This window comes from Gordionus sp. m RMFG-2023, chromosome 2, assembly GCF_954871325.1.
Source record: "Gordionus sp. m RMFG-2023 chromosome 2, tfGorSpeb1-WG-v2, whole genome shotgun sequence".
Taxonomy (NCBI): Eukaryota; Metazoa; Nematomorpha; class Gordioida; order Chordodea; family Parachordodidae; genus Gordionus; species Gordionus sp. m RMFG-2023.
In genome coordinates, this window is record NC_088776.1 from 8,909,913 (window position 1) to 8,924,551 (window position 14,639).

Here is a 14,639-nt window from a genome sequence, read left to right on the forward strand (position 1 = left end):
TGAGGTGTTAATAAATTTTAAATAACTTAATTCATTTAGGCCGTTTTAAAAAATTTTTAACTAATTCTCAAAGATTATTAATTAGAGGAAAATAAAAGTTAACAAGTCAAAATAAAAATTATTATATTGGATATTGTTAATTTAAAGAAATATGTCTAAATAAAAATTTTTAAATTGACACATGACTGCTTTGTATTTTCAACTATATTTCGCCTATAAATAAAATAAAAAATTTATTTTTTATACCAAATTTATATCTAGTTTTTTAATTAATGATTTAAATATAGAATGTTTTTTTATCAATTCAAAAATTTTTAAATCCGAGCTGAACCCGGAACCTAACGGGTTCAAAAATATTTCCCTGAACCGAACCGAACCCGAACCGATACAGGGCAAAAATTTTGCCGGGTTCGCATTCCTGCTTTTTACAATCAAATTGTTTAATTTTAGATACATTTCATCCAATTAAATTTCCTTCACTTAATCATCATAAGAATATAGACCAAATTTTTATTAAAAAATTATATTCTATTATTAATACAGAAAAAAATTTACTAATTTTATGCTGGTAAAAAAAAAATATTGAGAAATTCGTTAAAATAATGTAGGCTTCAAATTATTAGCCTTCTTATTTTTGCAATCGAAATTTTCAATCAATCGGAAAAAAGACAAGAAAAAATACATTTACATTATAATAAAATTAATATTGTTTATCTTTTGTTTTCATTTTTCTTTTTTTTTGGAAAAACTTATTATATCAAAAAATTGGTAACTACATTAAATCGAATTTAATGTAATAATTTATTTCTCATTTTTTTTAAAAAAAATTCCAGATTTTTAATGAGATTTTATATCTTAGTATTTCGAGAGTCGACTATTAATAAATTTACATATTTATCATACTTTTTTATATGTAAGAACATCTTCACGATGACCACAGCTTTATCTTGACCAATTTAGATGCAACTCTTCCTCTTAAAATCTTATTTAAAATTGTGCCATCAAAAATGTTTTACTATATTCACCAAAATTTAACTAGTCCTTAAGTGGTCATTTTATAGAAGTTTCATTATATTATATATATATTTTTTTTCCTTCATTGCGATTTGGATTTTATTAATATTTTTATCTTTTTAATCAATAAAAATGTATAAAATTTCTTTTGGTTCATATTTTTTTTAGTTAAAAATTTCTTTTTTTTCCCCAAAAAAAAATAACGTATGCATTTACTATTTTTTAAGTGTAAAAATATTTTTCATCTAACATTTGCGACATTATCCATAAATTTGATTATTTCTAAGGCCATAATTGACAATCAAAAAATAGACACTAAAGGTTTTTTTTAAATTTTCTTTTAAGATTTAAATTATTAAAATCAAGATAAATTTCTCTAATCAAAAAAAAAAATTTAAAAATTGGGCTAAAATTGATCAGGAAAAAAAATATATATATGATTGCAATTTGTATTTGTGGGTTTGGTTTGAGTGTTTAACACGTTTTTGCTATTTCAATTTAAAGAATCTTAATACGAAAAAATTTGCTAAAAAGAATGGGAGAAAGAAGAAAAAATATTTACTAATGAAGACCTTCATGCCATCAAAAACGAATTTATAACGATATTATAAATTGTATTATATATTTATTTTATTTTTTTAAATCATTTAAGTTACTCCTGGAAAATTCGACGAAACGGAATACAGATTAATTCGATATTTGATGAGTGATTATGACAAACACATAAGACCTTCGGTTAGAGCTACCTTACCTATCAACGTTTCTTTTGGATTATCGTTGACTCAAATTATAAATGTGGTAAATAAAAAAATTATATTATTGTTTTAATTCACAAACATTTTAATTTAATCAGATTTGAGAAGAATAAAATCATATATCATTAGATTCTTTAAAAACTTAAATATTTTTTTAAATTAAATTGATTGAAAATTACTGAATAAAAGCATTAAATAACAATAATATTATATTTAGAGTTATAGGTAGTTGTGTCAAACGGCTCTATTTTTAAAAAACGGCTAGCCCAAATATTTTAACCAAAAACCCAAGCCCTAGAGATTTCCCTCATTGGTGTTAGAAAGGTTTTATTAACTAAATCTTAAGACTTGCATGTAACAATTATTTTATCGTGTTAAAACAAATTATTTAACAAACTAGTAGCATTAAGTAGCAAGGAAACATAATGGTTTTGTCTAAATTTAAATGAATGTACCCTAATTCAGTGCTGGAACTTAAGATTTGTAAATAATTTTCAATTTCTACTTCATACAATTTTTGATAATTTTTTAGAAATAATAATTTTATAATTTTGGCGAAAATAAATTAAATTTTAAGAAAAAATAAAAAAAATTTTAGTTTTTCGATGGTTTTTTGATGTTCCATTTTTTCCAGGCTTCCAGTTAGTTTAATTTACACTAAATTCTTTCATGACGTTGGAGAAAATTTGTTTTATGTATATCATAATTCAGAAGTTTTTGAGATTTTGGCTTTTGCATATTTTATAAAAAGTTGGCTTTTGCATATTTGATAAAAAGCATTTTGCTTAAATAAATAGAATAGAAATAAGTTAGGCGCGTAACTAGAAATATTATAAGGGTGGATAATTTTATTTATATTTTTTGGAAATTTAAAAATTTACTGTGACTGATCGTCATATATATTTTTTAAAAAAATGACAATATACAAAATATTTAAGAGCAAATGCAATTTTGTTAAAAAATAATATCTGGTATGTAAATCACAGTATAATATAGAATTAAACATTATATAAATGATTAAAAAGTTAATCAAAATATAATTCATAAATGAAAATGTAAACTTCTTTTCGATTACGCCAATTTTTCAATAATTTGTGGGGATTTAATTCTCGATGTAAATTAAGTAAAGCGCCAGCCCATTCAATGATTATAAGATGTCGTACTTTTGAGATAGGTTTCTCCGTAATAAAGAAAAATTCCTTTCTTTTGTGCTTGTCCTAATTGGTATTATTTGCCAAAATATACACTAATTTTATATTTAGAAAATAACTCCAAAATATATTTTAAAGTGCCCAGTGTTCCATTGCGTTTCTTTAAGGATTATTTAAAATAAATCTTTCATACCAAGATTTAAATTCTGAAAATAATTGACCTTCAGATACATTTATATCCTATGAATAAATAGCTGGATATTTAATTTTTTCAATGTCAAGATTTAATATATCCTTACAAGGATTTATAGGTAATAATATTTGTATATTAGATAGAGCTATTTGATGAATGTCAAATCGTTCATTGATTTGAGTCAAAAATGTATCCAAAAGTGAAATAAAAACGGTTAGTTTATAGTATTTCTCAATTGTATATGGAATAATTTGTTTGTCAAAAGGCTTGCGAATTTCAAAATCATATAATTTCACCTCAACAAACATATAAATCTCGTGAAATATTTGGTCGATGCCAACTTTTATTTTTCTAAGTTGTATTATATAATAATATTTTCGATTCTCATATCCTCAGCGAAATCAATATCATTTTTATAAAAAATATTGTACAAAACTGTTGTGTAATCAGGGGTGGACTGGCCATAAGACCAGGTGGGCATTTTGCCCACGAGGCCGCGTGAAAATGTCGATTTTTGAGGCCGATCAGAGGAAAATATCAAAAAAGTGGCCGATTGGAAAAAAAAAATATTATTATGTTCACATTTTTTTCTCTTATCATTTATTTATTTTTAATGATATCTCTATGATTTGAATATCACATTCCTTGACAATCGTCATGTCGTTTACTATAATTTAATGCATAAAATATCAGTAACGTCGCTTGACGCTATACATCATTATCACGTTCTTTCAACGCTTTTGTTTGAGTAGAATGAAAGCTAAGTTTTGATTAATTCATTATATTACATTTTTATACATTGATTTATTGTAGAAATAATATAGCCAACATTTCTTGTTCTTAATTCATTGAAATCAAATAAAATCCTGGTCGGTGAATCAGATAAAAGGATGGATGCTTGGGTAAAATAGAATAATTCATCCGGCTAAAATAAGTTAGGAAAGCTGCAAAAAATAGGTTATATAAGGTAGTGGGCACGTGAAAAAGCCCGTAGAGGATATATGGTAAAGAGAGCTTGCTCCCAATAACGACAAATGCACTTCAATTTATAATAGATAATAAATCATTTGAGACAAAACTTGATAATTTATGTAAATTTAAGACTCTAAGTACAGCTATAATATATTTTTAAATTTTTGAAATAATGGGGCCACTGTCATATCTTCAAACTAAAAAATTAGTTAATTTGTCAGCATGGAAAATGATAGAAGATGTCAAGTAGTCTTCTGTATCATTGATTATTACATCGATTCAAAATAAAGCAATAAAATGACTTCTAATTTAAATGAAACACTTTAATATTTAAAGCTCCTGGAGAGTATCAGGGTACAGAATGCTCTGCCAAATAATCAAATAGGACGAGTGAAGAGAATATATAGTAACAAATGCCAAGATAAACGTCCTCAAATTTCAATTGATCTTTATAGGTTCGGAGTATTCGTCCTATAATTGATCAAATTATAAACAGCTTGTCGGAACGGCTCTCTGCGAATTGAGAACTTATTTTGAATGTGCAATATTTGCATCCTAGACATTTTGATGAAATAAATAGTAAAGATATATATTTAGTGTTAAATTACGTAACGAATAATGTTCATTTGCTAGTGTATTCAAAGATTTGGTAGCAGAATTAAATGAAAGGACGATGATCTTATGTACAAGTTAGGAGTCAAATGAAAAGATAGAATATTACAATATGATAATAACTCAGAGTGTGATAATAAATGTAACTGATGTAACAAGTGTTTAATATGCGTGTATGATTTTAAAAGTTGCAATATGCATACAAGTGACACTAATTTATTTTGGCATATGAATACATTTTAACTTTGTCATTTACGCAGGTTAATTCCGAAAAAACATTTAGTAAATTAAAAATTATAAAAATAAGCTGAGAGCTAATATTGACCCAGAAAAATTAGAAGCGTTTTTAATGTCAGTTGAATGAGAACCATTAGAGCAGATTGAACTAGAAGATATTCTTGTATATTTACGCAAAGGTTCAAAGTTAATGAGAAATTGATTAACGTAAAAATTATATATTTCCTTAATTCTTTCATTTGAATTTTGTTAATAACTATTTACAATATGTTCAGTGCCTGATTTTATACGTGCAGCAATTTACGCTCTAATATTGTATAACTGTAACAATTTTATATGTGTAATTAATTGATTTGATATATTGAGTATGTATTTTTTTATATTTAACATGTGATGTATGATTTGATTATAGTGCAATATCGTTATAAATCTAATATAAAATATATATGTGCAATGAATATTATTTTATATTAGTAATGAATATGATTTTAGATGAGCATTTTTTAAAAATAAAATTTTTTACTAAAAATGTAAATCTTTTGAACTTATTTTCAAAAATAGGAAGTAATAAAAATTATGTAAATCGAAGAAGCCATATAAGGTAACCTGGTCGAAGACCAGGCAAAAGCGGGCCGAAGGCCCGCAAAATGGGGCTGTAGCGTCGCCAGTCCGCCCCTATGTGTAATTAAATAATTTATTAATACGTTCATAAATAATGTCTCAGCATCAGGTGAAATGTCGGGTTCAGACAATCTATTTTTCCAAGGGCACTCAAAATAGGCTCTTCTAGTCTAAAAGTTCTGCAACAGCTTGATGTTGAAGGCTCCATATTGTAGGACATACTTTTTGCAGTCTTTTTTTTCATGTAGCACAAGAAGTCCCAGAAATAATTCTATTCAAATTTTGTCTCTTTGGATATCTGAACATTTCATACACTCGAAATTTTGCCTATATTAGTAAAGACAAATAAAATAAAAAATTTTTGGTCGATAAAATTTTTAAATTCAATGTAAGAAAATATCAGAGTTGTTAATCGCTACTTTTAAAAGTAGCGCGCTACCGCTATCGCTATTTATCAAAAAAATTAGCGCGCTATACCGCTATCGCTATTTGTCAAAAAAAGTAGCACGCTATTAGCTAATTTTTATAAAAAAAAAATTAGAAACAAATTTGTTTTATTTTTTGCTTATAATGTTATTGTATAGTAAATATATAAAAATCAAATTTATAAATATTAAAATATAGTTAGTTTTGATCATAAAAAAATTTATGCAATAAAAATAAATATTTATGGTAATTTGTTATATTTTATAAGTTTTTACCTTGTGTTATGTGTCCAAATATCTGCCGTGGTACATATATATGTGATATCTCTGATAACTCTACTATTAGAACATACTTCATCACTTTAAAGTAATCTGCCATTTTATTCATTAGTGTCTAGCGACATAAAATGTACCTGGGGATAGAGTTTTAATCATCATGGTAAATGATGGATTATCAACCAAGGACATAGGCTGAACTGTATCAATTATAAAATCTACAATAACTATCAGCCAATTTCTGAGAAATATTGGCATTTGTATTATTTATTAATTTGGCTTGAATTGAATTGAATTAGTCTTTTTGGATGTAGAGTCGCCTATACCAAAATTATTTAGATGTTTCTCCATTTCCTTAAAACAATTGGCATGAACAGTCTTATAAAACAAATACTATTATATTGTAAAAATATCAATTTACCTTTGGGTGTTTCTTGAGGTTATATAACTGGATTGATTTGAGGAAATATTTTTTTTACATTTTAAACAAATAAATTTGAAGCCATTTATAGTTTTTATATTTATTTTAAAAAAAATTCCAAATCTAGGAAATGGGAAATTTTTATTATAGCTATTAAGAACTTTTTCTTCCCTGGTATCTTCCATTTCATTAATATCATTGTCTGAATCACTTTCAACGATTTGGATATCCATAGGCGATGACATTTTAAATTATTAACACGTGATTTAGGTTTATAATACAAATGAAAATATAAATTACAAATTGAAAATATATTTCAATTTCAAAATTAAATATATAAATCATAAAAATTATAATTAATTATGATATTATATTTAAATCATGTTTATACTTACCTTCATTATATTTTTTGAAAGTAGCTAAATAGCGCTACTTAGCTACTTTCAAAAAAAGCGCGCTAAAAAATTAAATAATTACAAAAAGAGTAGCCGCTATTAGCTATAGCTACTAAAAAAGATAGCGCGATACAAGTAGCTTGCTACTTTAAAAACTCTGGAAAATATACCTTAAAATTTTAGTAGTATAAAATATTATAGAATAATTATTTAAATTTAATTATAACCTTTTACCTTAAAATAGAATATAAACCTATTTATAAAATAGACTTTGCAAATCATAATTGATTAAAACCTATAATGTTTTTTTCAAAAATATTTTATACGCCCCCTCCCCCCTCCACTAGCTACTCGCCTGAAAGCAACATTTTAAAATAAATTTACTGTTTTGTATTTTAGGATGAAAGAAATCAAGTTTTGACGACAAGTTGCTGGTTAAATCAAGTAATATTTTTCTTTCAAATTATACAAAAATTGGATATGACATTAGACTAGACAGGCATTTGTGTAAGGAAGATAGGGGGTAATCGGCGCAATTTTTTTTCAAAATCTTCATAGGTCTGGAAAATAATTGTTGTATTACAAAATACCATAATATAACACATGATAGATTTTAAATATTTTATACTTTTTTTCTCAAGATTGATTTCTAGTAAAAGTGAATTTTTGGGCCAACAAGCCTGAGCCCGGTGCATAAATTTAAGTCTCCCATATGATAATTAATATTGTTATTCCATTATCTTCATGGAGAATATTTTATTGATATAAATATACCATTTACATAAAAATAATTCACATAAAAATATGTAAAATTTATAATAAATTTTTTTATTTTTTTCTAATTCTATTTCTAATTCTATTGTAATAGAATTGATTTTATTTAATAGTGACAAATAAATACTTAATTTCTCCTATTAGATAAATATATTAATAATATATCGTATGCATAACATAATTTGATTAGTCTGTCTAGCCCTGATTCTATTAGCCCCTTAGTTACTAATATAATTTAATACCTTTTAAAAATATATTTAAGCATGATACATGATTATGAAACTTTCTGAAATGCAAAAAAGAGGGTTTTAAATTTCATAATTATTTTTAAACTCTCCATATTTCAATAGCACCTAATATTGTAGTGTAAAAAAAACATTTTATCATAAAAAAATTAAAATAGTTGAAGGGTATATAAAATATTTTTAGCCTCAAATATACATATTATACAATGCTATTACATAATATTTGAATTTCTAAACATGTCTAGTTTTTAAATAAAATCCGTTGAACCGACAACCCCTTTGTGCCGACTAGCCCTGGTCTCCCCTATTTAATGAGGTATCCACCGAGCATTATTAGCCCATCTTCCAAGTTAAAATATTTGATACTCCACTATACATGGAGGTATTCCTTACATGAGCATTATGATTTTTATCATGTAGTTTTTGTTATTCTCTTTTTTATATTATTATCATTATCTTTCTTTCTAGTGTTGTTAAATGGCTCGATTTGAGCCGTTTTTAAAAAAACGGCTAACTCAATATAATTATCCAGAAAAATATTAGGCAAGCCTAAAGATTTTGGTCACAGATGTTACAAAGGTTTGGACATCTATTTGCGAAATCTCGAGGATTAGGCAATATTTTTCTGGCTAAAATTGGGTTAGCCGTATTTAAAAATCGGCTCAATTCGAGCCGTTTAACAGCGCTATTTCTTTCTATAAAAAAAAATTTTTTTATATTCGATTTATAATCTTATTACTATAGATTATAAATTAGTTATAGAAACAAAATAATAGTTAGATAGAGTATATAAAAATATATGGCTTAACATTAAATTTATTTATTGTACATAAATGTAATTAACTAATTAATTCTTATCCATTAACAGAGAATAAGGAAACTGATGTAGCTATAATCGAATTATATTGATTGTCATTCCTTGTCTAAAGCCTTCATTTGCATTTCGATGTAATGGATAAAAAATGTCTATCACTTTTATTTTTTTCATTAAATTTTTTTATGAATTAATAGCTACAAATCAATTAATCTGGTTACTATTCTTGATATTTATGCATCTAAAAATTGACCCCCCCCCCTAGCCCTCCCCCCGCCTCCCCCTCCAATTAGTAAATCTTAGTATAAGATTTTGTTTATAGATATTATTTCTTTGAAAAAATAAATTAAATAATTAATCAAAGCTATAACAATGTTTTCATAGTCAAGAAGTTAGTGGGAGAAGATATCCACCACTATCGGTGATGATCCTAATAAGTATATATCTAATAAAAAATAACCATCGAAAATGGTTACTTGATTTTTGAGTTTCTATCTACTCCACACTGGGATAAAATCTACTTTTTAAAAAGTAAGAAAGAAACGAATTATTTCATTTATTATTCTAAATTTTTCATAGGTTCTGGTAAAACCAAATTGTCAAAAATTAATTTCCATTATAAAAATTAAATAACAATGAGAAAAAACAAGTTGAACTTTTTAGCAAATGCAAAGAAAAATTAAAGTGGCAGATCTCTAAAAAGATCCTTTGGAAAACGAAAACATTTCGTTAGGAACTCCGCTGAGGTTATTATTTTACAGGAATATTTTTATTATTGATGATGGTGATGACACTCAAAGTAATAATGTCTAGTTTACTTAATATCATTAAAAAAAACTACCCTATTTATTTTAGAGGGAAATATGTCTATTTCTTTAAAGCTTTACAATGGTGATGCTCACGAAAATACTTGCAAGGGTTAAGTGGCATTTGTTGTCAATAATTTGGCTAGAATAATTAGATGGTGTGATTTTATTTAAATATAAATAAGTATTTTTTTTCTATGCCGCTTCTCTATATAGTCTGAATCAAATCTCGAAAGTTCACATGTGTATGAATTTCCCAAACTATAGCTATATATTATATAGTTATGTATAAGCTATTATATTCATATCTACTTTCTTTATATATCTGTAATTGTTTTAGTTAGATAATTGTTTTTTTTAGGTGTTACCTATTCCTAACAAGCTAAAAACCGTCAACCCTCTTTTTATTAGCCGAAAACTTTCAGACTTGGGTTTTTATTTGTTAGAAAATATATCGCAACTGAAAAAAGATAAAGTAAATTAACTTGCGCCTCAATGCTTAGATTGACCAGAATAATTTATTTTTATGATTCACTTGATTATGATGAAGAATAATAAACTATCAAAACAAATTCCTATTATAAATAACTTTTAACAGTTATAAAAATCAAAAATAACTTTTTCACTTTGAAGCGTGTATAAATTAATTTTTTTTAGTGTTCAAAAATTAATTATACCCAATCATAAACGTAGCCCGGGGAGGGGGAAAATCCCTCTCCAAAATTTGCTACTTCCCGCCAATTAATTTTATATTAGTGAAAATCCCCCCGCCTACACATCTCCCACCTCCATCCCTCTTCCAAATAATGTATACCATATATCATTATAAAGAAGAATAGAATTCGGAAGATAAAGTAGTAAATGTTAATAAATTTTTAAAATAACCACTATAATTCTAAATTTTTAGGAAAGCAATTTTACGAAAAAAGAGAAGTGAAAACTCAAAGATATTTTTATAAAAATCTAATATAGCCAAAGGCCTATAAGTAGTGGGCCTAAAGACCTCCAGAAAATTTATTTGGAAAACCCCTACCTAATAGCTCACCCCCCCCCCTTAGCAAAATTCTCACTACACCTCTTTATGTATCTAATTTCTTCCTGATTTTTAAGAAAGTAAAAATATATAACTCTGAACCAAAAAATGATTAATCTATCAAATAATGTTATTAAAATGTTTGAGCAGTTAATATATTTATAGTTTGTTTCTTTGTTTGATTTTTCATTTGTTAACAAAAGTTGATATCAGAATTTAAAACCCTAATATTTAATGTTCTAAATTGCAACTTTTAACAATTTTACGCGAAAAAAAATAATAATGATCAACAAAATAGACGCACACCTCAAAAAAAACGTATCTTATAAATTAGAGTTTATGATTGAATTATTTCGACATTATTTCAAAATATTTTGGGAAATTTCAATTTAATTTCCTTGGATTAGATTTAACTTAAATGACTGTTCTGAGTTTTTACCTCACAAAATAATATGTGTTTAGTTCATTCAATTCAGTATCTTTATATTAAAAAAAAACTTAGGCCGAAAGAATAACTTAAAATTTTACGTAATTTAATATTTATTATCCGCGTTATTTCCTAATGTGGAATCTTTTTTAAATAATAAACTCTTGTTTTTTTTCTTATTTTAGGTTAATTTTGGTATAAACCTGCCCAGGCTCGATTTGAGCCGATTTTAAACGGCTAACTAAATATTTTAGTTAGATAAATATTGCCTTCGGGATTTCGCGAATAGATATCCAAATTTTTGGGGTGTTAGCCAATTTTAAAAATCGACTCAAATAGAGCCGTTTAATAGCACAACTCATGATAACTAATATAATTACGATTTAATTCCTTAAATATAATTGGATGAAAATAAACGTATTACAGGCCTGGATTGATTTCAAACTACGTTGGGATCCGAGAGAATTTGGTAACATCTCGGTTATCAGATTACCCGAAGATGCCATCTGGAAACCTGATATCATTCTATATAACAAGTGATATAGAATTTAATAAATAAAATTTTAAGTGTAAGATAAATCAAATTTTCCTAGCCTTTAGATTAACAGGTCGATATTTAATGGCTCTCACACGGAGAGCCTTTTTAACAATAAAATATTTTTTTAAAAAAAAGTTTGGACCAAAATTACAAGAACGCTATCCTCTCCACTTACGCTATAGTGAGCTCCGATGGCAACGTTACCCTACTATCCGCTATAATATTGCATAGCTCGTGCAGGATAAGCGTGAGATATTTCCCTTTCGACGAACAAAATTGCTCCATGAAATTCGCCTCCTGGACTTACGACGGCTATCAAATTAACTTGATTCAACCGTCGGAAGAAGCTGACCTTTCCAATTACGTTCCCAATGGAGAATGGGAATTGTTGAGCTTGAGTGTAAAATCCAACTTATTTTATTATTTTTATTGGGGTGGTTTTATGCATTTTTTTTATAACCAATGTTTTATGAATGGTTTAGCAAATATTAACGATTCTTGACACAACTATATTATTAATACAATTAAACCATTTATTGCATCAATGCTTTTTCCAAGATTTTTTTCTAAACCAAAAATAGTCTAATATATATTTAATCGCGGCATGAATCTCAATAGTATTTTAAATTTATCCCTTTATAGTATTAATTATTATAATACTAATATTTTAACTCTTTTAGGACCTAATTTCATGGTTTTTCTGTATTTGCGCTTATAGCATGGGGGATGGGAGCCTGACCTATAAAAATTATTATTTTAAATTTTTCAAAATATATATAAAAGGTAATGAGAAACGTAGTTTTTTACTCTTGTTGCTTAGAGCCTTATCCCGATCTAACTTACCAAGTACGACTCAGAAGAAGGCCACTTTTTTATATATTTAACTTCGTATTACCTTGCGTGCTTATAACAGCTATCGCTTTATTAGGCTTTTACATGCCTAGCGATTCTGGAGAAAAAGTTACCTTGGGCATTACTACGCTACTTTCTATGACTGTTTTTATGATGTTAGTAGCTGAAAGTATGCCTCCGACATCCGAAGAATTACCTTTAATAGGTCAAATTTTTTTATTTACACTTTGTCTTTTTTTATATAAAATTTAAAGAGTTGCCGCTATGATAATTGCGGGAGATTTAATTTGATTCCCTGTCTTAACCTCAATCATATTTTTAGTGGGGAGGGGTGGGGGTTATATTTAGAAACATCAATATCGCTTAATAATCTTTGAAAATATAATATTTAAAATAATAAATTTATTTATATTTCTTTATTAACCCACAAAAAAAACTAGGAATCTATTATGGAGTTACGATAATTATTGTTTCATTAGCTACTGGGATGACCGTATTTACATTAAATTTACATCATCAAGGATTCAGAGGGAAAAAAGTTCCGCCACTTTTGAGGCGCATTGCTTTTCTTTACCTGGCCAAAATCATATTTTTTAGATTCGATCTTAAAAATGACATTCCTTATAAGAAATTGAAAAAACAACGAACCTATGTAATTAAAAAAAAAATTAATAATCATTCAATTATTTTAAACTTTGATATGCAATTATTCTTCAAAAACACTTCTCCTATTCTATTAATTATTTTAACTTTAAAAAATAATTTGTATGTAATATATGTTTTATGTTGTGACCAGGATTCTCCCGAATTATCAGAGGCTAACAAAATAGATTATTTCAAAAGTTTTTCCGACTTTATTACACCTCAAACTCCCAATAACTACTGTAAATACATTTACAATGATTATTCAACCCCTGTTAAGGGTGAAGGCAAGACAACAAGTTCAAAAGAAATGGCTAGTGAAGATTCAACTGCATTTATCGAGAAAAAAAACTTGCAAAAATTGGCCGCAAAATATCACAATGTTTTACCATTGTCAAACATAATATACAATAACAAGCCAAACGGCATCGTTATGGGAAGGACAGATATAACAAATATTTCAGAGTATATTGAGAAAGAGGCGCATAACGTTGAAAAATCTAAGCCCTTTCAATTTTTGGATTTAAGCAATAATTATAAAATGAACCAAGAAACGCTGCAAATTCTTAATGAAACGTTGCCCCGCAACAGAATTAAGCATTATATAAGAGACGAAAAAAATGTAGAGAAAAGGGAGGAGGCGAAGAAATCTAGCTTAGACATTGATACAAATAATGATTCGTGCTATAGAGAAAGCTGTTTTAACGCACCTAGAAGTGAAGTGGAAATTAGATTTTTGCTCGTTTTGGAAAAAATCCACTCAATGATGGATAAACACGAGATGCGAATCCTTGAACAGGATGAAAAAGATAAAATTAAAGAGGAATGGATGCAAATAGCACTTATAATGGATAGAATCTTGCTTTTACTGTTTGTCACATTCACTATAATAATATCTTTCATGATAATTTACTCCTCGCCGTATTCCAAGTTAATTTACATTTCTATTATATATATATAAATTTTTTATTTAAATTTCGATAGAATGCGTTTATATTTGGATGCGAAATTCGGTGATGCGAACAACAAAACGCTAAGCTCAAACCATTTCTAAATTCATCCTTTTTTGAGTTTGTACGTTTCAAAATTATATATGATTAACTTAATTGTGAAAAAAAGAAATAAGTGATATATGGAAATTTTAACATAAAATATAATTAAATGACTGTTATTTATTAATCCTGGTTAATCCTGGAGCGATAATTTAAATTTTCTCTGTTCATTGTTTTGCAATCCAAACATCGTATTATTTATATTTTATCTATATCTAATTGAACATTTAACTTTGATGTTAATTTTTAAAAGAGAATCTATCGGTTTGCCCTCTTCTAAATATAAAATTAATATCAAGATAAAAAAAACTTCAAATCAAGCCGACTCACATTAAATCAGGTTGGATCTGATCCATGGCTCAATGATTTGGCATAGATTCTAGT

At 26.8% G+C, this 14,639-nt stretch overlaps 1 protein-coding gene across 6 annotated transcripts in view; it reads left to right on the forward strand.

The window, feature by feature from the left end:
- The window catches only part of LOC135925307 (neuronal acetylcholine receptor subunit alpha-10-like), a 45,827-nt gene extending 31,495 nt beyond the window's left edge, over nt 1–14,332 (forward strand). For 4 of the 6 annotated variants that reach the window (XM_065460562.1, XM_065460563.1, XM_065460561.1 and 1 more), the window contains 8 exons: nt 1,667–1,812; nt 7,472–7,516; nt 11,598–11,707; nt 11,845–12,109; nt 12,493–12,766; nt 13,002–13,213; nt 13,358–14,133; nt 14,188–14,332. In XM_065460562.1, coding sequence (XP_065316634.1) covers nt 1,667–1,812; nt 7,472–7,516; nt 11,598–11,707; nt 11,845–12,109; nt 12,493–12,766; nt 13,002–13,213; nt 13,358–14,133; nt 14,188–14,257 — 1,898 coding nt within the window. In that variant the 3' untranslated portion in view covers nt 14,258–14,332. Of the gene's footprint in view, nt 1–1,267; nt 1,336–1,666; nt 1,813–7,471; nt 7,517–11,597; nt 11,708–11,844; nt 12,110–12,492; nt 12,767–13,001; nt 13,214–13,357; nt 14,134–14,187 lie in introns of those variants that run through there. The other 2 variants (XM_065460565.1, XM_065460564.1) reach the window with 2 other exon arrangements.
- The last annotated feature ends 307 nt before the right edge of the window (nt 14,333–14,639 follow it).